This window comes from Aspergillus sydowii (genome assembly GCF_001890705.1).
Source record: "Aspergillus sydowii CBS 593.65 unplaced genomic scaffold ASPSYscaffold_16, whole genome shotgun sequence".
Classification (NCBI taxonomy): domain Eukaryota; kingdom Fungi; phylum Ascomycota; class Eurotiomycetes; order Eurotiales; family Aspergillaceae; genus Aspergillus; species Aspergillus sydowii.
The window spans coordinates 106559-128568 of NW_024467874.1; the positions used below are offsets into that span (position 1 = coordinate 106559).

General features: G+C 49.7%; 8 protein-coding genes across 8 annotated transcripts; 4 read left to right on the forward strand and 4 right to left on the reverse strand.

The window, feature by feature from the left end:
- Positions 1-184: 184 nt before the first annotated feature.
- ASPSYDRAFT_162283 (putative ABC multidrug transporter) lies at positions 185-4866 on the forward strand (the record flags this gene model as incomplete). The annotated part of the gene is made up of 7 exons (XM_040843076.1): positions 185-636; positions 694-2020; positions 2070-2279; positions 2331-2937; positions 2995-4258; positions 4319-4661; positions 4723-4866. The coding sequence occupies 7 exons, from the start codon at positions 185-187 to the stop codon at positions 4864-4866; spliced, it is 4347 nt and encodes a 1448-aa protein (XP_040697134.1).
- Positions 4867-5023: 157 nt separating this feature from the next.
- pgxB (putative extracellular exo-polygalacturonase) lies at positions 5024-7022 on the forward strand. Its single transcript, XM_040848507.1, has 5 exons — positions 5024-5652; positions 5735-5902; positions 5960-6133; positions 6190-6435; positions 6506-7022. The coding sequence occupies exons 1-5, from the start codon at positions 5302-5304 to the stop codon at positions 6884-6886; spliced, it is 1320 nt and encodes a 439-aa protein (XP_040697135.1). The 5' UTR covers positions 5024-5301; the 3' UTR covers positions 6887-7022.
- A 458-nt stretch (positions 7023-7480) lies between these two features.
- ASPSYDRAFT_61983 (uncharacterized protein) lies at positions 7481-9199 on the reverse strand (the record flags this gene model as incomplete). The annotated part of the gene is made up of 6 exons (XM_040850061.1): positions 7481-7640; positions 7748-8378; positions 8429-8558; positions 8606-8746; positions 8803-8833; positions 8886-9199. 6 exons carry the CDS (start codon positions 9197-9199, stop codon positions 7481-7483), a joined length of 1407 nt encoding a protein of 468 aa, XP_040697136.1.
- A 210-nt stretch (positions 9200-9409) lies between these two features.
- Positions 9410-10389, forward strand: ASPSYDRAFT_72834 (uncharacterized protein; the record flags this gene model as incomplete). The annotated part of the gene is made up of 2 exons (XM_040850674.1): positions 9410-9731; positions 9788-10389. The coding sequence occupies exons 1-2, from the start codon at positions 9551-9553 to the stop codon at positions 10387-10389; spliced, it is 783 nt and encodes a 260-aa protein (XP_040697137.1). The 5' UTR covers positions 9410-9550.
- A 796-nt stretch (positions 10390-11185) lies between these two features.
- Positions 11186-12162, forward strand: ASPSYDRAFT_94541 (sterol desaturase family protein; the record flags this gene model as incomplete). Its single annotated transcript, XM_040852980.1, has 3 exons — positions 11186-11327; positions 11373-12047; positions 12101-12162. 3 exons carry the CDS (start codon positions 11186-11188, stop codon positions 12160-12162), a joined length of 879 nt encoding a protein of 292 aa, XP_040697138.1.
- Positions 12163-12201: 39 nt separating this feature from the next.
- Positions 12202-13291, reverse strand: ASPSYDRAFT_50835 (uncharacterized protein). The gene is made up of 3 exons (XM_040848162.1): positions 12417-13291; positions 12332-12352; positions 12202-12225 (listed from the first exon to the last, which is right to left on the reverse strand). Exon 1 carries the CDS (start codon positions 13118-13120, stop codon positions 12587-12589), a length of 534 nt encoding a protein of 177 aa, XP_040697139.1. The 5' UTR covers positions 13121-13291; the 3' UTR covers positions 12202-12225; positions 12332-12352; positions 12417-12586.
- Positions 13292-15208: 1917 nt separating this feature from the next.
- Positions 15209-16386, reverse strand: ASPSYDRAFT_212146 (PIG-L family deacetylase). Its single transcript, XM_040844028.1, has one exon. The coding sequence runs from the start codon at positions 16267-16269 to the stop codon at positions 15439-15441; it is 831 nt and encodes a 276-aa protein (XP_040697140.1). The 5' UTR covers positions 16270-16386; the 3' UTR covers positions 15209-15438.
- A 1789-nt stretch (positions 16387-18175) lies between these two features.
- Positions 18176-21770, reverse strand: pmcC (putative calcium transporting ATPase (Pmc1); the record flags this gene model as incomplete). Its single annotated transcript, XM_040850062.1, has 7 exons — positions 18176-18830; positions 18880-19019; positions 19067-19467; positions 19517-20383; positions 20431-20579; positions 20635-21065; positions 21123-21770. 7 exons carry the CDS (start codon positions 21768-21770, stop codon positions 18176-18178), a joined length of 3291 nt encoding a protein of 1096 aa, XP_040697141.1.
- Between the last annotated feature and the right edge of the window lie 240 nt (positions 21771-22010).

Genomic DNA, 22010 nt, shown 5'->3' on the forward strand with positions numbered 1-22010 from the left:
GATTGATCTAGCGACTGGTACATCTATATAGCTTCGTTTCGGAGCGGTCTGCCTAAGATTCGCATATAAACTGGAATCGCCCCTCTTACTCTGCCGTCATCATAACACATACACTACAATCAGATGAATTTCAGTTGACAAAGTCAGGTTGTTTCCCAGTTCTGCCTGGCCAGGATAACATAACATGCCTGCTCGCCTTAGCTCTCTAACACGAGGCAACTCCGCGCTCGAATCTTTGCAAGAAACTGGGAGTCCGACAGACAGGCCATCCTCTCCACAAGTCCACTTGAGTTATGGGGATGAGAACGCTATTGCTGAGATACATCGCTCCCTCACCAAGAAGGACCATGACTACTCGGAACCACATTCTTCGTTCGACAGGTTCCTTGAAACGGAACATCAAGCCGGAAGGAAAAAGCCCAACGTTGGAGTTTGTTTTCAGTCGCTTTCCACATTGGGGGGTGGAGGGGAGCATGTTAATGTCAAGACGCTGGGCACCGCTTTGTGGCGCACTCTCACTTTCCAGGATGTGTACGAATGGACAATCAAGCCTTGGATGCGAAAGCCCAAGCCTCAGAACGGGCGTCATCTGATTCGAGACTTCGATGGGGTAGTTCGGAGTGGCGAGATTATGCTGTGAGTCCGCAAGCCTAAAAATGAACCCTGGAACACGCCGATTGACATTTTATATAGCGTTCTAGGACGGCCAGGCGCCGGCTGCACAACCTTTCTGCGGACGATTGCCGGCCATCACTCATCATTTTTAGGTGTGACAGGTTCCATCGATTACTCGGGTCTCAGCCTAGAGGATGTTAAAAAGTACTATCGTGGTCAGGTTGCCTATGTCCCGGAAAATGATGTTCACTTTCCCACCCTCAACGTTCGACAAACACTAGAGTTTGCACTCCAGAGCAAAACTCCCAAAAGACACCATGACAAAATTCCTCGGTATCTTGAAATTTATGGGAGAGTGTTTGGAATGTCACATACAATGGACACCTTGGTTGGAAATGAATATATCCGGGGAGTTTCCGGAGGCGAACGAAAACGCATTTCGATCATTGAGTCCCTGGCGACTGATTCCTCTGTAATGTGCTGGGATAACTCAACGAGGGGGCTTGACGCCTCATCTGCTCTGGACTATGCACGAAGTTTGCGGATCATGACTGACACCTGCGGCAAGGCTACGCTGATGACATTGTACCAAGCATCTGATGCCATTTACGACTTAGTCGACAAGGTCCTGCTTATCGACGAAGGACGGATGCTCTATCAGGGGCCCGCACGCGAAGCAAAAGCATATTTCCAAGAATTAGGGTACGAATGTGGTGAAATGCAGACAGTGTCTGATTTCTTGTCTAGCATTACCGTTCCGGAAAGGAGGAGATTTAAAGCTGGTTGGGAAACTCGTGCACCAAAGGGTCCGATTGAACTCGAACAAACGTTTCGAAAAAGCGCCGCCTACTTGAAAATACAACAGGAAGTACTTGCATACGGTGACGAAGGGAATGGTGGAAAATGTCGTCCAGGATCCCAAGCTGACACAGATTATGGAAGCTTGGACGAATTTAAGAAGGCTCTTCAGACCGACAAATCTCGATTCGCCTCCTCCAGCTCCCCATATACCATCTCTCTCTTTCGGCAAGTGGCGCTGTGTGCAAAGCGTCAGATTTGGCAGATCAAAGGCCACTTATCCCCGCTCTACATCAAACTTCTCTCATGTGTGGTTTACGGGCTTCTTATCGGTTCCATGTTCTATAACCAACCCCAGTCGACTGATGGAATGTACTCTCGCGGCGGTGTGCTATTCTATTCATCCGTTCTCCTCGCCTGGCTTCAAATGTCTGAACTGGAGGAAGCAATGCAGGGACGAGACATCCTCAGTCGCCAAAAGAAGTTTGCGTTTGTTCGGCCTAGTGCAGTGTGTCTGGCGCGAGTAATTGCAGATATTATTGTAGCTGCAATTCTTAGTTTCCTTTACTTGATCGTGGTTTATTTCTTATCAGGTCTCAAGTCCGATGTGAGCACTGCTTTGGTGACTGCATGTTTATTTGCTAACATCATCTCAGGCTGGAGCATTCTTCATTGATTTCTTATTCATCTATATGTGTACAATATGCCTCACAGCTCAATTCCGATTATTCGCCGCCGTGTCGTCGAATTTCGAGGTAGCGCTTCGTTATACAGGATTCGTTGTTATGCTTTGTGTTGTTTTTGGAGGCTATGTACTCTCGGTGGACAAGATGATTGCCGATGTTCCCTGGGTTGGATGGATTGCGGTAAGTAACTGAACCTGAAGATTCCCAGGAGAAAGGCTAATATGTGACTAGTATATTACACCTGCACTATATACATACGAATCAATGATGGCTGCCGAATTTCATAACACCAATTTCACCTGTGCTGAAGGTTCTGTTGTCCCGTCGGGACCAGGGTACACAGATATTGCCTACCAGACGTGCGGTTACGCGGGCAGTCAAATAGGCACAACCATCGTCAACGGTGATATTTATCTTGCAGAGAAGTACGGATTCTATTATAGCCACGTTTGGCGTAACTTTGGAATCCTTTGTCTTTTCACCGTGGCTTTCGTTGTTGGCACTTGCATTCTCAGCGAGATCATGGAATGGGAGCCTGGCAACGCGGGACCGATCGAGTACAAAAAATCTCGGACCCGGCCAAAGCTGTCTGCGAACGCCAGTGATGAGGAAAGTCACCCTGTACAGGTTGATAAAACAGCGCCGGCCCCGTCTGGTCTTGATAGCGAACCATCACTGGCTCTGACTACAACCAAATCTACCTTCACATGGGATAACCTGGAGCTTTTCCTCGATGTTGGGAAGGAGAAACGCAAGTTACTAGACGGCGCCAGCGGATACTGTAGACCCGGAACATTGACTGCTTTAGTGGGGGCTTCTGGAGCTGGGAAGTCAACATGTAAGCGAGGCTGATTCCGAATGTACGACGGATTGTCATATTCTAACTCTTTTTTAGTACTGACCGCGCTTACCCAGAGGCAAAGCTCTGGCGAAATCACGGGAACAATGTATGTTGATGGGAAGCCCATTGACTCTTCGTTCAAATCTCGAATAGGTTATTGTGAACAGATGGACATCCACGATGAGAGCAGCACTATTCGTGAAGCTTTCGAGTTCTCTGCGCTGCTTCGCCAAGATTCAACTGTGCCTGATAGTGAAAAACTGGCCTATGCGAGAACGGTTCTGACGACGTTAGACTTGGCGGACCTGCAAAATGCGATTATCGGCTCATTAGATATCGAGAAGAAAAAGCGTGTCACTATCGGTGTTGAGCTATGCGCAAGACCTGAGATGCTATTGTTCCTGGACGAGCCCACGAGTGGCCTAGATAGTCAAGCTGCGTCGAGCATTTGTGCACTGCTAAGACGCCTTGCTGACCAAGGCTTGGCTATTCTTTGCACCATTCATCAGGCAAACCAGGAGCAGTTCGAACTTTTTGATAGAGTTTTGGCCTTGAGCCCTGGTGGTAAGACCTACTACTTTGGCGAAGTAGGAGAAGGTGGCCGCTCCATCTTCGAGTACTTCGCAAAAAACGGACAAAGGTTGGAAAATATTACCAACGCCGCGGATTATATCATTGAGATTGTTGTTGGTGGGACAAAAAAGGCGTCAAACAATTTGGACTGGGCTGCCGTCTGGAGCGAGTCAATCGAAGCCAAGCAGGTTCAGCAGGAGATCTCTGGAATCAGGGCTCAGAAAGAGGAGACCTGGGACTCTGATGTGAACCAAAGGCTAAACCTACCCCCAATCTCTCGTCAAATTTTCTTCCTTACCCAAAGAACAATGCGGCAATTCTGGAGAAGCCCAGAGTATCCATACTCTCGACTCTATGCCTCGTTCCTTCACGCATTGATTAACGGTCTTACCTACCTACAGGTCGGAAACAGCACAACAGACTTACAGTCGAAAGCTTTCTCATGCTTCTTAGTACTGATGTTAGTCCCGGAATTCATAAACGCCATTTCTATGCGATTTATCATGAATCGTGACTTGTGGAAAGCCCGAGAAGGCCCAAGCGGAGCATACGGATGGGTCGCATTTTGCACCGCACAAATCGTATCTGAGATCCCATACGCGATCATTAGTGCAGTGGTCTTTTTCGTCCTGTACTATTTCACTGTCGGCCTTCCCTTAGGATTCGCGGCGGGATACACCTTCCTGATGTTTCTCCTTTTCTTTTTGTTTGCTACGTCTTGGGGCCAGTGGATTGCTGCATTGAGGTGAGTTGTTTCGTCTAATGAAATATCAGATGGATTCCATGCTAACCAAAGACACCGCAGTGCCGACTCGATGGTGGCAGCGACCCTGATGCCATTCTTTATTATCATGTGCGAGTTATTCAATGGTATTCTGCAGCCACACCAGAACATGCCTGCGTTTTGGGCATACACCATGTACTACGTCACGCCATTTACCTACTGGATTGGGGGAGTTCTGACTTCTGTTCTTCGTGGTGTGCCTGTCAATTGCAACGAGAGCGAATTAACCGTTTTCGAAAGCCCTCCTAATATGACTTGCGGCGAATATGCTGGACCGTGGCTCGCTGAACATGGTGTTGGATATCTCTCTAACCCAAATGGCGAGGGAGAGTGCGGTTACTGCGAGTACAGTTACGGTGATGATGTGAGATCCCCTTCCACTTTTTTCTATCTTACCTTTGGTGCGTTGCTAACAGTGGTGGTAGTACTTATCGGGCATTGGTCTTGACTCATCTAAAATTTGGCCCTACTTTGGCATTTTCGTGGCGTTTGTGATATCGAATTACCTCATGGTCTATCTTCTTGTTTATGTTCGGTCGGTGATGAAGCCCTTCTGGCGGCGTACATAGCTTTCATTCGGCTCAGATTCCTATATACACATTACTTAATGCATATTTTATATTGTCGTCACCATATACTGAGAACTGATCTCATTGGTGGAAGTTCAGCCTTGTCGCCCGGAGAAATAATTTAAAGCGAAGAATCTTGGAGAGGATCATCATACCTAGGCCGCATCCGAGGCACGATCTCCAATTCTCATCTCAACACTCCAGCAATTGCCATGCTCCCTTTTCCGACGCCTGGAGACAAGTAATTTTTGTTATCCGATTGACCGAGCTAAAAGCTCTCCGGAAGCTATGATGGCTCCTTACAGGCGGAGAAATTGCAAGGCCAATGTGCATAGATGGGACCTTGGGAAGCTTTATCCCCTATATAAACAATGCTCTCTCTATTTTTCTTATTGGGCTGACATCTCTCGAAACTGTTTGCACAGCAGTCATTAAATGATGAAGCTCCTCCCAATCTTCGCGCTCTGCGCAACCACAGTCAGCGGCCTTGTCTTCGATTCCCCCGCTCATCAACTCCCAGGCGCAAACGTATATGCCGTTAACGATCAAGCTGGGCTCAGAAGAATCGGTGCCCATCACCCAAAGCACCATGACAGGCGAACAGTGACAATTCGACCCTCGCACAACGATACCGATGACATTTCGGCCGATTTCCTCTGGGGCATTCGTCGGGCAAACCACGGCGGAAGACTCCTCCTCAAGAAGGGCGAGAAGTACGTTATTGGCAGAAAGCTCGACCTGACGTTTTTGGACAATATTGAAGTACAACTGGATGGGGAGCTGAAGGTAAGCTTCCAAATACCCACGCCTGTTATTAATTATTCCCGATGTCCTGGGTAGCTTGCTGACTTGCGCGGCTATTTATTAGTTCACGGACGATATACCGTACTGGCAAGAAAACTACTTCTGGTATGACTTCCAGAAATCGATTACGTTCTGGCGATGGGGAGGGCGCGACGTCAGTATATTTGGCAGCGGGACATTGAATGGGAACGGTCAGCGCTGGTATAATGGATTCGCCGGGCAGTCGATTTTGGTATGCTTTAATTTCATTTCCTTAGTTGACAGAGACTTGACAACTAACTGATTTAAGGACCCTGACAATGAATACTATCGGCCCATTCTCTTCGTAGCAGAGAATATCACGCGTCTGTCCGTTGAAGGGATCACGCAACTTAACTCGCCTTGCTGGACAAATTTCTTCGTTAACAGCGAGGACGTCTCGTTTGACAATGTTTATATCAATGCCTTTTCCACGAATGCTTCAGTACGTGTTTTATTGATATTGAAAATGTGCTGGAACTTCACTAACCTGGACTCCAGGCCGAACCCAAAAACACCGACGGGTTCGACTCTTTCAATGTCAACGGGCTATCCGTAACAAACACCCGAATCGACGTCGGCGATGACTGCTTTTCCCCAAAGCCCAACACGTCCAATATCTTCGTCCAGAACTTGTGGTGCAACAACACCCACGGCGTATCTATGGGCAGTATCGGGCAGTACCCGGGCGTCCTAGATATTATAGAGCATGCTTATATCGAAAACGTTACGCTTCTTAACGGAGAGGTAAGCATTCACGACAACACCAGTTAAAGATAATGTATATATGTGGGCTTGAATAACTAATGTCAAATAGAACGGCGCACGCCTCAAAGCATGGGCCGGCGAAGGCGTCGGCTACGGCCGTATCAACAACATCACATACAAAAACATCCACATCGAAAACACGGACTACCCAATCCTTCTGGACCAGTGCTACTTCAACATTCCCTCTGACGAGTGCGCGAGCTACCCATCCCATGTGAACGTGACAAATATTGTCTTTGAGAATGTGTCGGGCACGTCATCTGGCGCTGAGGGAGATGTGGTTGCGGAGTTGATTTGTTCCCCGAATGCGGTTTGCGAGGGTATTGAATTAAAAAATATAGATCTCGCTACGCCAGAGGGAGAGGAAGGCGTTGTCGTTTGCGAAGGGGTCACCGGAGGTGTTGGAGTTGAGTGCCAATCTTCCGAATAGACTGTGAGCTGTTGAGGCTACTTTGTCGGATTGCAGATGCAAACGCAGGTCCTGACTCGTACAACCAGAAATAGCTTCTCAGGTTTGCACAGCACCTTTCGGTTTTAACTTGATAGTGGCACTACTTTCGTTCAACCTGTAGATCTTCAAATTTAAATTCATCTAATCGATTTGAAATTGGGCTCTGTTGCAGAGGAAGCGCGCCGTTGCACATGATGACGATGTGGGCCAGTAACATTCCAGCCCTGTATGTCGAAATCCACGTCCACAAATGACAGTCACAACTGAGGGCCAGTATCTACAGTACGAGCGTACCCTCGGTTGTCGCGGCTATGGATATGGGTGTTACGACAATGGAGGCACATCATCTACTTCCATTTTATGCCTTGCCGTCCAGGATCTGGAAGGCAGAATGGGATTAGAAGTCAAAAAAAAAGATAACGAATCGGTAGTCATTATTGCAGAAACATTGTATTTTCCCGGTTACGTATATATCTCCTTGGCGGATGGTACTTGTCTGGGTTGTAACCTGAAGGCAGTTTGGCTGCTGGTGTATATTGCAAGGCCTCTAGGGGCTGAGAGAGAACGCCAAGCTTACCTTTCATCAAACCTCAGCTTGCAAGTCTGCCCCAATGGCCGTGCTGAAATAATTTGTTCGTCAATATCCATGCACCCATCCATATCACCCGCCACGGTGGTACGAAACCGCGAGTACACTTCGCGAAGAAGCACCTTCATTTCCACTGTCGCCAGGCTGCATCAATTCGTTCATAATCAGCGCCATCCGTCGAGCAAGAAACTCAAAAGACCAACCAGGAAGTAAAAATTCCAAGGAATAATAAAGAAAACGAGACAACTCACTTCCGTCCCGTACAACCCCTGCCACCGGTCGAAAAAGCAAAAAACAGCCGGTTCCGTTCAGCTGCGCCCTTCTCATCCATCCATCTGTCCGGATTAAATTTGTCGGGGTCGGGGAAGACTTTCTCATCGAGTCTGTGCACCGTGTACGGTTGACAGCTCACAATTGTCTTCTCGGGGATGAAATGTCCGTTTATTGTTCGTCCTCCGATTGGCACGTACCGCGGGAAAGACATTGGGATTGGGGGCGCACAGCGTAAGCCCTCCTTTACGACTGCGTCAAGGTATGGTAGCTTATCCAAAGGCAAATCCGGATCTGTGGTCCGCAGTTCTTCAAATAGCCGCTCCTGGAAGGAGAGGTTATGCGGTTGGGAAAGCTCCCACATTAGAAAACACAGTCCGTCGCCCGTTGTGTCGATGCCTGCGGCCATNTGATCCTTGCACTCTGCTGCGATCTGTGCGTGGTTGAGTGGAGAGTCTTTCCGGGCGAGTTTGGCCAAGAGACTATGTTGGGAAGGCTGTCGCTGGGCGGCCATTTCCAGAACGTACTCGTTGGTTATAGGCGCACGGCGTGGAACCAAACCAGATGGGAAATAGGGAACCAGAGTGGGAAGATAATAATGCAGGAGGTTTTCTGTAAATTCGTCAGTCTCGTTAAAAGATGCCGTGGACAAGTCAACTAACTCTGCAGGCTCTGATGGTAAGTAAGCTCCTCCATTATTTCAAAATCCTTGTCTGAGTCGAGTGATCGAAAGCCACCTGGGCTAAACATAAAGTTTGTTACACCGTCTAGCGCGTAGCAGTGTAGCCATACCTGAAATGTCACTAACGACCGCGCTCAAAGATGAACAGGAGACATACGTAAACATCCACGCTTTCAAACGAGGCAGTGCATCTGGAGACGAAGGCCTTCGCTCGGTCCGTAATAGCGACTACGTGCTCCTCACGCAAAATATTGGTCATGGCATACCGATCTGCGAGCTCACGTTTGCGCAGGCTATGCTGGACGCTGTCAGTTTTCGGGTGTTGGCATGGGGTAAAAAGGCGTTTAAACATACACTCTGTTTATCCAGAGTCGAGAACATGGTTCTAACCAAGTTAGCCACTTATCCTCAAGGGTATATCTAATTCTATCTCGTACTTGATTCCAAACTGACGGAACAGGTCATACAACTCTGTTTTATCGTACCCACTCCCACCAGATGCATAGATCTCCCTCATCGCCTCTAGGCTGGCGAACGATACCTCATTGGGTGCTACGCGAACTGTAGCCCCGTATTTCAGATGGAGTTGATGGATGTAGAGACGTCTATTCGAAGTAAACTCTTGGTACTTTAGAACCAAGCTGGTGAAAACGGTGTACCATGGCCCTGGAAGCTTTGCAATGGGCGCGCGACGTAGATTAATGAGGAAGACAGTTAATACAAAACCAGCTCCTAGGTAAAGAGCCAACATTCTGATAGTCCTTGTATATTTGGACGATCGACCCATGAATGCGCGTTGAGTTATGTATGCGGATTGGAGTAGCATTTATGATAAGCACCCCAAGCACCGAGCCCTCTACAATCCCAAAGGGGAAACTCGAGGAGAGCCGAAAGTTGGAGTAAGAAGAACAGCCAATAACTATCGATATATGTTACCGAAGCGATCTTTGTGCGGGGAAAGCTGATAACAGAAACGACCTGTTGGAGACTTAAAGTTGGCAATGTTGATTTGAGACAGGAGTCATGTGGTCGTGAACCTACCACGGAAAACCCAAGGGGGGCGAATCTCTATCAGCTACATCTCAAAGCCGTTATCGAAGCAATGACGAATTGCCGGCTATCGACAAGAGTCTCCCTGCGATGGCCGCCAGAGCCCGCCTTCGAGAATACAGACACCCTCGTCATGTCGGTGGGCAACTGGTACGTCGACCTCCGAGTCGACCGCGCCACCGGCACGATCGACTGGGCGATTGCGGGGGAGCGACTGCAAGATAAAGGCTCAAGTGCGCGATCTGCTTAAACCCCTAGTCGGACACAGTAGGTTGACAATGTATGACAGATGAGGTCCTCTTCACCCATGAAGTTGACTCGCGAAACGCGTTCGGTGTGGCTGATTGCGGTACCTTCTCACCCCTTCCAAACGGCGATGATTTGGAGGTGGGCGTTATGCCCCGGCCTGATATTCCTGGTGCGCCAACTAGGAATTACGAGGAGGTGTGGAGGGAGTTATCTTTTCGTCAAGTAGAAGGGCACACGAAATTGTTTGCCTTCGTTCTCGAAAGCGAGCTAGCTGCAATGCAATTGCGGGAGGGCGAAGAAAGGGAGGTAACCCGAACATTCATCGGTGCAATTGGCGGAACATACATTGCTCTTCGTCAGAATCAAGTTCTTGTTCGACCTGCTGGGGAGACGCAACTTGTCGTAAAGAAAGGTGGGGAGGTTAGTGCAAGGAGCGAGGAGTTCGTTCGAGGACGAGGATTTGAGATTAAGTACTTGTTAGGACCAGAGGGGACAGAATTACCGACTCAGCGCGACATAGAATTTCCCTTGGATGCCACTCCGAAGAGGCTGATGGTTCGTGGACAGGAGTATGTGGTGCGCTCGTTTGAGAAATTGGGAAGACCCGGCACGATTCAGCCCATCGATGGTCTCACTGCTTAGCATGGAAGTTCCAGGGACCAGGGACATCTTGGAAGCCTGAACTATTGACGAATTACTGAATGTAGTTGGGACGGTCCAATTCATGTTTGTAGAGAACTATCAATATATAGAGCTGCCTATGAGCCGGAAATTCCATTTGCTTTCTACACTGTTAGAACATATATATGCAGAGAGGCTCATATGTGAGAATCGTACCATAGTCAGCAAATCACAACAATATCCTCTATTACTAGGAATACTTGGTACTATTTACGAGGTGAAATAGTAACAAGTATAGGTGATGAAATTACCTTTTCTACTACTTACTTGGGCTCTTTGTATTTCGGCATGGCGGCAGGCACGACAGATTTTGCATGTAGAAAAGAGGCTGCCTATGGATCTGATCTGCTGTACAAGGAGAAAATAAAACAACGCATGGCGTGAATCCTGAATGGTGTGGACCGTTCCAGACTGCAATGGAATTACGGTATGAAATAGCATAAGGTAGCATGCGGAGGCCAAGACGAGACATCCCAATATCAAGCTAGGCAACTGCATAGAATTCCGGTCGGATGAGGTAGATGCCGTCTCGTACGTGAACTGAACCCTTGATCCATATGAACCAATGAACCTCCTGGTAAGATTGTGGCGAGGTAAGGGTCCGGCTTGGGATCCGGGGTGGTGTGTTTTGATCAGACCATCCGGGATCTGCTCGACACCGACACCAGAGACCGCACAACAGTACAAATATCTCAGAAAAGAAAATTCCGTTATGTAGTCTCACCACATCTGCGACCTCGCATGGGAGTGTATCACAATGGCCAACATTACTTTGCCTTCCGATCCGATGTCCTACCCTGATCTTGTCCATGTCGCCAAACAAGATCCCAGTCTATCCTGGCCGGAGCAGCTGTGGTGGGCGCACTACGCCTTCTGGAGCAACGATGTCTTCGCAACTGGTAAGTAAAATAAAATCAGCAAAGAATAATACTGATAAGCGACAGGAATAATCACCTTCCTTGCCCACGAGCTTATTTACTTCGGCCGTTGCCTCCCATGGGCCATCGCCGACGCCCTGCCCAACATCTTCCGTCGCTTCAAGATACAAGACCACAAAGGACCACCGTCAGCTAGCGACCAATGGACCTGCGTCAAGTACATCCTCGCAATTCACTTTGTTATCGAGCTGCCGTTAATCGTCCTCTTCCACCCAATGATGGAACTCTGCGGAGTCCACTACACACTCCCCTTCCCCAAGCTCTCGGTCATCGCGGCGCAAATCGCGTTCTTTTTCATCGTTGAAGACACATACCACTACTGGTTGCACCGAGCCATGCACTGGGGCCCACTTTATCGTTCCATCCACCGCGTCCACCATCAGTATGCCGCGCCATTCGGCTTGGCTGCCGAATATGCCAGCCCTGCGGAAACGTTCTTCCTGGGTCTCGGCACGATCTGCCCCCCGCTTCTTCTCGGTTATGTAACGGATAACGTGCATCTGATAACGGTGTTGGCGTGGACGGCCCTGCGTCAATTGCAGGCTATCGATGCGCATTCAGGTTACGATTTTCCATGGAGCTTGCGACGTCTAATTCCGTTCTGGGGCGGCGCCGATTGGCATGATGACCACCATAGATTCTTCTGGGGAAATTATTCAAGCTCTTTCACATATTGGGATGGTGAGCGGACGCCCCCTCCTTTAGCGGGTGAATTGTGCTAACGTGAGAGCCAGTTTTGATGGGAACTGTCGCTGGACCGAGGGGAAAGGAGATGGGACATAGCAAACGGCGCTGAGGGAGGGAATAACGGATAGGCAAAAAGAGTATCTGGCCGCTCGTGTTTGGTAATAATCGTTCACTATATGTTCAGAGTAATATTAATATCGACGATATAATGAAGACTGGAGAAGAAATCCCCGCGCTCGGTGTGAGAAGATGAGTCTGGAATTGTAAGGACAACTCACAGAGGTCAATTGGCTTCAAGACTGCCATTGGACGAGATGTATCAGTACACGTCCAGCACGCGAAATGGAATGGGAACCAAGGTACTGGTACTTTCTTCCCCCGGGTCAGGTACTTTTGAACCGTGGACCCCAAAGGATCCCCAGCGCATAGTCCAGCGTTAAACACCCACTAAAAGAGGGTCCGGGTCATTTAGTGCCTCTGCAGTGTCCGGGGATCTCAGGGACAGCCCCGACCAGATCCTGAAGCTTGACAACTTAAACGCGGCCTGTTCCTGCCAGGACTTTTTTTGTCGATGGAATTGCAGCGCACGAGCAGCGCCGAATGAGACGACGGAGCTTGATTCTGCGAGCACAGTCGCCTCCCCCAAATGACACGTCCGACCGGTCTGGATTTATCCGAGCTCCGGCACTGATGACCCTGCGGTCCTTTTGTTTGCTCTGGGGCAAACAAAGGCCCCTTCTCCTCCTCCGTCTCTCCGGGCTCTGTCCATCTCCATAATCTTGTCCTCGATCACTATTGATACCATGACGCATCCAATGCGAATTGTCGTCTATGTTTGCGTCTCTGATATCCCAGGACATCCCCAGTGCCGCCATATTGCGCTCGGAGAGGCTGTCTGTAGGGACATCCTCGGCCGGAAGTTCCACTCCATTCCCCGCCCGGCTTTTTACGACCATGTCCACATCCCAGCAGACTTTGACTCCAGCCTGCCAATAAACCGGTGGTTTATTTTTGATCTTAACGTCAGAGAAGCATTGTCTCCAAATGATGTCAAACGAATAGCCCATCAGGTCTATTTCGCGAGCCGCCAGGGCAATGAATGGTGCATTAACTGGGTATTGAGCGAACCAAAGACATGGCTAATAAACAGTAGGATATTCATTCAACGGGACAGATCAACTGAAAAGGCGAGATCCCAGACTGCATCGCTCACTTGGGGCGGACGATCGGAACAGGAGCTCGTCTCTGAAATGAGAAAAGAGCAGAAACTCGTCATGGAAATGTGAAAACAATCTGGACGCTTGCAAAAATCAAGCCATGATGCCTCTTGAAGATTCCCAACATCATTCATAGCTCCCCTCCATTGCTAGCCTCTCACGGAGTCTCCGGTGGTGTGTCTCCCCTGCAGGATGGACATGTCTCATTGTCCTTATCCTCTTGCCAATCCCAAACGTCGGCGCGCTGACTTGGAGGGCAGATCACTCGGTTCTGCATCGCGGGCCGACACCGCGCGATATACACGGTTGCCTCATGGCCGCAGACTCCAAAACGACCCCGAACGTTGTTACACATCTGATTCTACCGCATGTGCTCTTAGGCCTTTCTGCAGCGAGTTCGCGGCTCTGCGGTTGGACGCGGGGTAGGAACGGACACAGCCAATGGGGCGAGGTCTAGGTTGGCACCGGTCATATTAGCATTTGGTCTATATGAAGCCGAAGTGGGGAGGATGATGGTGCTGTACCGGGGATGGTTATCTTTTGTCTCCCAGGGCCGTGCGATGGCCCTTTGCCAAGCACTTTGGTCAGGGCCAAGATGACTGGGATAGATGTCTAAGACAGGTATCTCAGATGAATACCTTGGTGGGCAAGTGGGGGAAATGGATGGCATCGGGGACGACAATGTCATCATAACTGTCATCCATTCCCATTTCCCAGGCCGCGAATCCGAGGTGGGCGTGGCTCAGCGATGGCAGTAGTCGTTGGTTTCCGCCCCAGCAAAGAAACGTTTTCGTCCGAGCGCAACCTATGTCGACTTTGGGTGTGCATATACTTTAACGGATTATCCCTCTTTGGACAAATCAGATGGGCGCGGGCATCCAAGAGAATGGCTGATTGGGCTTCAAGCCATGCACGTACCATGGTATCCCTCATCCGGGTAATCGGTAAGACACCTAGTCGCCTGGCGGCCGTAGCATCTCCCGCACTAGGGCGGCCTCCACTGTGCTCGCGCTTCAGCTACCCAAGACCCCGGACACTGGGGTTGGCATGATATTTGGCTCGCAAAGAGCAGGACTCGCTGCAACCCATAGCATGCTAGATTTACGTGCATAGTGCAGAAAATCGCACCCCGATAGCTTGACTCCCTCCCAGGAGCTCTCAGCTGGGCCCGACACAACATGCACTATACTCAAAACAGAATTCCTTGCATATCTTAGGCTCAGATAGCGGTTCAAATTGATTCCCTTAGTGATGATATTGGTCAGGTATCTGCCGTCGTCACAGGTGCAAATCAGCAAGTCATGCCGAAAGTGTGCCAGCGCCAGCACCAGGATGTTTAACTGCGGAACACCATCTCAAAGCGGCACTACCTGCTCTAAAGTTGGAATGAGGCTGGGGGGATGCTCATTGAGTCCTAGAAAGTGGGCACAGCGAGTGAACTGGTGGACTGCCTATTCGGGATGCACGCCTGGCTCGGCCAATTTGCTTTTCCCGCTTTGAATGCCGACGGCATCGCGGCAGTGGGGACTACTCGCGAAAATGTCGCTTTCGTGGAGTATATTCGCGGATGATCGTTGGAGACTCAGAATTGTCCGACGACACGTCCAATAACCGGATCCACAATGCTATTGTGGCCCGAACAGTGCAAAGGCTGGCGACCTCACGTAGGTCGGATGGGGGGTAATCCGGGTGAATTGTCCATGTGGCTAAGCATGTCGCACAGCGAGCGTTGCAGGAAGGCAGGATGCGCACGCTCTCCACGCGCGTAATTCCAAGTGTGCCGCAAGTTCATAATGGACTACTAATATCGCTTTGCCTCCACAATCGAGTTGGCCCGTTTTTGAAACGTCGGAAGTGTACCAAAGTCGATGACCAAAATCGATGACGAAAAAATCTTCAGCGTGGAATTTAGTTGTCTACAGCTCCACTGTAGCCCTACGCTATATCTTACCCCACTATAGTTTGTGAGTAAACTCAACCTGGGTAATTGGGATCCTATCTGAAGTGCCTTTTTAACATGTATGCAGAGAACTTCGATGTACAATGTATCAATTTCAAGTCAAAAATGAACACCAAGTGCGTATCGCCCGATGCAGCATCGCGCCTGTCATTCAGTGGTCACAGGCTTTCTTCAGGCGGTTGATGGCAGCCAGCTTGTTGTGCCTAGCCTAGTTCGCAGTGTACAATCTCTGCAACCAATCTGCGTATTCCGTTCCAGTGCAAGCCACATCACTTGTACAAACATCGGGGTCGTAGACCGCATACGTATAGAACGCGGCTTTCTTCCTTTCCAGGTCCTCCCCATCAACGTTAGGCGCTTCGTACTTAACTGGATAGCCTTCGTAGGCGATGACAGTGCCAGGATATTCTGTTGCCGCAATGGCCGCCTCGTTTGCGAACAGCCCAGTGGCGGTGTGGTCGCTGTGGTCTCCGGTGCCAAAGTCATGCAGGTAATCCAACGAGTTCATGCTGTCCGGGCGGAACTCGTTAATAATATAGCGAAGCGTGTCGATGAGCTCGCCTCTCGTGTACGTGGTGCCGGACTCATCGATCGCGTAGATGCGGTCAATCTCCCCTTTCCACAGCTTCTCCAAACTCTCGTGGTCTGTCCGATCGAACCCATTACCGTCAATGTTTCCGTCCGGAAGATGCATGAACGCCAGCGAGACTTCTGGTTTGTCGCGAAGCGTGTAAAGCGCCACATAGTTCTCTGCGTACTCGATACTGCCTTCGTTCCAGACGCTCTCGACACAGGCCATTTGTGCGTATGCGGCCAGGACTCCCGCCTGTCGACCGGTCCAGTATGGCCAGTCTAGACCCGCATCCCCGGAGGTCAGGTATACCGTTCGCAGGGTGTAACCATTGCTGATATCATGCAGGATATCGGGGTTCAGAAAGAGGAGGTCATCGTCTGGATGTGCGACAATGTTCAGCGTGTTGTCGCTGAGGACAGGGGTGAGAAGAAGCCCTAAGGCAGTGAAAATGGTGGGAAGCTTCATGGTTGTTGGACCCTCAGTGGGTAATAACGAACTAACGATATCAGTACCGGAACAATGGGTATGCAGGCTTAGAAAGCTTTTTCTTTTCCTTGACAGCTACATCAATTTATACTCGAGAAAAAAGCGCGGCCTGCTCCAGGCATTGTTTATAGTTGGCCGACGCGAGGTGGTATTGGTATGTTCGCATTCCTCCACGCTGCGCAGCATTCCAGCCACAACGACAGAGCAGCCTATTGCTACGAGTACTAGAAGAAACATGCAACGGGACGCCTTGTGCGCACCAGTCTTGAAACATGGAATCCCTCTTTACCTTGCTTCGGCAAATCGATCCCGGTCTCAACTGGAATGTCATATGACAGACGTCGGTCAGTTCACGTCCGCAACCCGGCTCAATAGGGTCAAGCAGTGCATGGCTAGACTATCCGATCCTTGATATTTATTATTTACGGACTGTGCAGCCGAGTCTAGACTTTCTATCTCGTGTTTTGCCTTTTGCTTGTGCGGGTGGCGGCATATGCCCTACCTAGTTCGGTTGCTTCTCGGAATGCGCGCGGTTTACATCTAGCATGTTAGAAATTTGCTCCGACAAGACTAAGCTGGCTATTTCGGAGATAAAATTACACTTAGGAAGTGGAAAACAGTTATATAGAGTTATATAGGAGCAGATTGGAGGTGGATGTACACAGCAAACTTCGGCTATCGAGTCGGTGGACTATGAATAGAGTTGCATCCTGCCCATTCTCGGAGACAGCTATTATAAATCCCATAACAGACATAGTAAATCAGCACTACTAAGGAAGGGGTAGAATAGCGTGTGGTTGCTGTTAAGTCGGAGTAGCGTGGATTGTTCTCCACCACCTTCTGCCAGCCCGGAGGGACATGGCACGACCCAGATGCATTCTTCGTCAAGTTAAGTTACTGAGATGAAATACGGCCTGAGAGGCTAAGACTTTTCACTAGTTCAGATATCTGTCAATCGAAACAGGCTCGCGCTGCCCATTCGTTTGGCGTGTAACCCATTGTTGAATCCCAAGACAGGCCCCCCTTGGGCGTGATTAGGCCAGTTGAGTATGTGAAAAGCGGCCGTGGAGTCGACGAGGTTGCATCTTTGACATTTTTATACATGAGGCATATACTTCGTGGAGTAACCAATAGAGGCAAAGAGCTTATAGAGGTGGTCGTAGCATGCTTCGGAATGAGAGGAAGGCTGAGGGCTCCCTGTCGGCTAGTGTCTTTTTTTTTAGCTTCTCGTAAGCAAGATGATAGAAAACAGAGGAATTAGACTTACGGATAAACTGCAGGATGGAGTCATCGCCATGGTCTATGAACCTGAGGTTTGGCCAACCAATGGGTCTTCTTCTAGGTCTATAGTTCTCGTCCAGAGAGCACCAGAAGTCCAAAGGAAGAGCCTTGCTCCGAAGGCTTATAGGAAGGAGACGACAGGTACTTTGCAGAAACCTGGCCGGGAACGTTTCGCCATAGGAAGGTAAGGAGGCCCAGCGTACGGATAAAGCAGGCTGTGCCCACAAGCGCGAAGCTACAATGATCCGAGATTGCACGGAAGGTCATCGAGGTAGTCAGCAATGCCTGCATAGCGTTAGGGCTCCCAAGGCCCAACTTGGAATTTATCGAGAACATCCGCCACCTTGACGGAGATGATGGGCCCGAACAATCTTTGCCATCTGCTGCACAAAAGGGCGCAGTTGCAGAGTGGTGTGCTGTCATAGTCAAGATATCTGGCTACCATGAGAAATACCTCTGCGGGTAAGCTACTGGTATAGTCCACGTTGTGTATATTCTCTTCTAAGTGAGGGAAAGCAGTTCATACAGAGACGACAGATGATATGGCTATATGATAAGTGTGGAAAGGGCGACTGAAGTCAACAAGAAGATTCAACGCCACCTATTATATGGTGCCAGTCGGCGTCTCTTCGTCTATAACACGAGCCTTTCCGCTGCGCCGCCTCGCACTTGCCGGCCTTATACACCTCCTCATCCCGTGCACCACCGCCGTGTACGTCTTTCCTATTGGCACCCAAACGGCCCTGACGGACTTCGAAAACCAGCGAATCAAGACACCTACATACCGATCTGGAACGAACTTGAGAATAGCTGCCCACGGGATACAGAGGACTGCAAATCCCAGACAAATCCCCCATTGCCGCGCACTTAACCTCGTGACACCAAATGCTGCGCCCCCGACGAAGATAATTAATATCTGGCCACCAACCATGAGGACATTGATAAAAAGGAACCACTTATTCCGGTGGATGCCTTCAAGGATGTTTAATTTGTTGTCTAAACGTCGGCAATTGAGTTCGTTGAATATCTGCATCCAGACGAAGGTGTTGAAGATGATCGTTTCCAGTTCGAGCATTTCATGCGGAGAGCTTTTATCGAGATCTAGTATATTGTTGCCGGAGAAGTAAAGGACGAAGCAAATTGTCAGCTTGTAGATGGACTGGCCGAGAATCATCTTCCACATTGTGACAGTGAATAACGAGGCGTGGCGTGGAGTTGGAGGGCGCTTGAGGATATCCGCCGTTGGGGGATCGGTAGCGCTAATTAATTAGTTCCTGGATGCACCGGTTGAGACAAGGAAGATCTCACAGAGCTAGAGCAGCGAATGTGTCCATGATCAGATTAAGCCACAGAAGCTGTACAGCCTTGAAGACGCTTTCGTTTCTGCTGTTGTATATTGCTGTTATCACAGTGAGCAGAACCGCAGTGATATTAACAGTGATTTGGAACTGCTTCGTCAGTTTCCAGTATCGGCCCATAGAGAAGGGATGCATACCTGAAGGAACTTGGCCACAGCATCGTTGACGGCCCTTCCCCAGGAAATAGCAGTGACAATGGACGTAAAATTGTCATCCAACAGGATAATGGAACTGGCCTCTCTCGCTACTTCTGTTCCACTCATGCCCATTGAGAACCCAACGTCCGCAGACTTTAGGGCAGGCCCATCATTGGTGCCATCACCAGTGACCGCAACAATCTCTCCAAGCCGTTTAAGGTGCTTCACGAGAAGCTCCTTGTCATTCGGTGAAGACCTAGCTAAGACCTGTAGCTTAGGGACAACATGATCCAATTGCTCCTGATCAAGCTTTCTTAACTCGGGGCCCTCCATCGCTATGCCATCGTCGGTCTTGATACCGCACTCTTCGGCGATAGAGAGCGCGGTGTTGATATTGTCTCCTGCTTCCGTTACCATTGTCCAAGTAGAGTGGGCGATTCTAGAAAGTACCTGTAACCATCTTAACCTGCACTCCAGCCGAGTGACAGTTCCAAATAGCCCCTGTAACTTCTGGACGGAGTGGATCATGGATCCCGAATGCCCCGACCCACGTCATGTCTTCTAATATCTCACCGAAGCTGGGATGTTGACTTTTGTTTGGTGGTGGCCAGGAGGAAAGGTCGCGATAAGCAATCCCGATTGTTCGAAGGGAGGACTTGGCGTAGGAATCTATCGTTCTGGATATGAACCGGTGGTCTTCATCTAAGATCAGCCCGCTGGGGATTCCTGCGTCGTTTGATGTGGCCGATTGCACCATTCGCGTAGAAGCGCCGAGGAGAAGTTCAGGAGCGCCCTTGACGAGAATCCGATATCCAGTTGGTAACTGATATACCACCGCCATGGCCTTCCGCGACGAGTCGAAAGGGTAAACATGTTCTATCTTGTTCTCCTTTTGCACCTCAGACAGACTCATACCCAGGTGTTCACTTGCAAGTTGCAGTAACGCAATTTCAGTCTTATTCCCAACGAATTCCTTCCCTGCATCGCGCTTTTCTTCAAAGGCCGTGGTGTTCAAGGCTAGACTATGAATGAGAAGCTCCTTGAACTGAGAAGGGAACTTTGCAACAGCATCTGAGACCGTTATCGATGACGGCTCTGATAGATCGGATGGGCGTCGACCGAACACCTCGTGGGCACCGAAAAATCCCACAACGACAGACATTTTATTCTGAGTTAGTGTCCCCGTCTTGTCGGAGCATATCACTGTCGCGTTTCCCATGGTCTCGCATGCACGGAGCAAACGGACGAGATTGTTTTCTTTCAGCATGCGGGCTGTCGCGAAGGCCAGTGCCAGCGTAACGGCCAGTGGGAGTCCCTCTACTCTTGTTAATAATAGTATAGGGAAATGGAGGGGAATGCCATACCTGGAATTGCCACTACTATGACGGTGACTGCAACGATTAGGATGTCCATAAAGTGTTGACCCTTAACGGCCGGAGTATCGTTTTGATAGATGCCGGATAGCTGGACGAGAAACCGGATGAACAGAACGGTGAATAAAAGTAAGGCGGAACTAATATTACTTAGTGTAGTCCAGATATCAATATAAAGGTATAAGAGGGACATACCCCAGCCCAAACCATCCTATCCAGCTCGCCAACCGCGCAAGCTTCACCTGTAACGGCGTCGGATCTGTCTCAGTCCCCAGCGAGACCATGATCCGCCCATATGTTGAATGAGGCCCAACGCTGGTGACGAGATACGTTCCCAGCCCTTCAAGCACCTTGCTCCCAGATATTATGAATGGATCCACGTCAACCTCGAGTGGCGCATCCTGGAGCGTTTCCCAGGCCTTATAACCGCTAACTTTTTCAACGTGGTCTGACTCCCCGGTAGCGGTGGACTCGTCGCATTTAATCTCATGGTTTGTGATCACAACTCCATCTGCAGGCGCTGAGTCCCCAGGCTCCAGATGCACGACGTCTCCAACCGTGAGCTCAGTAATGTGCACGCGTACTGTTCGTCCGTCGCGGATAACCCTAACTTCGCGGTCGAGTTTCTGTTCCACCTAATCAGCTCTATCCATATATATCGTGCCCTGTTGGAGAAAAGATACCCTCTTATTCAACTTTCCAAATTGTCTTTGTTTCTGCCAGTCATTCCCTGCCGTAACGGAAACCACGATCGCAATCGCAATGCACACTGCCACGCCCTCAACCCAGTCGACCTGGGATTGACCCGATGCGGCTTCGTATATACCGAGGGCAAGGGAGACAACGGCGGCGATGGTGAGGAGGATGATGATCTTGTCGTTATAGGCGTCCCATAGGAGACGGAGGAATCTCTTCTTCGGTGCAGAGGGGAGTGCGTTCGTACCGAAGACTCGCGTTCGGTCGGTGAATTGGACGGAGTCTTTCGAGGGCTGCGATGGTAGGGGAATGCCGCTCCCGTGGGAATACGATGAGGTGGCGATCGCTTTATTTGACCAGGCTAGCTGTCTCGCTTCGTCTATTGTGACAGACCTCGGTAGAATGGTCTCTGCCGTTGAGAGGCCAGCGGCCAGGTTTGTTTGTAGTCCATACTCAAGGCCCTTTAGTCCACCAAGTGTATAGAAGGCACGGACGGACTTGGGGTTCAGCAGCCTGTTGAGTTGGCCTGGCGAAAAGGCGAATTTGTTATCAACGACACGGAATCCTTCTTCTGATTGCAGTTCGGATGATAGTATATCATCGGACCATGACTCCTTTTCATCTTTTTCCGACATTGTTGTTGGCTTGTGTATGCACTCTCGTTCGGAGGCAGTCTTGGGCAAAGAGAAGATATCCTCCTAGAACTTCTGATCTATCAGTAATAAGTGTCATACGACTTCATTATTTCATCACAAGCGCAGATAGTAGCGGCAGCACGTAGACCCTTCGTGATATCCCAGATCGTGGCTGTGTCTTGTTTTCCATCGAATACTCCAGTGGCGATCCGTGGTTGAGACAACGGCCTCCGGATCCGA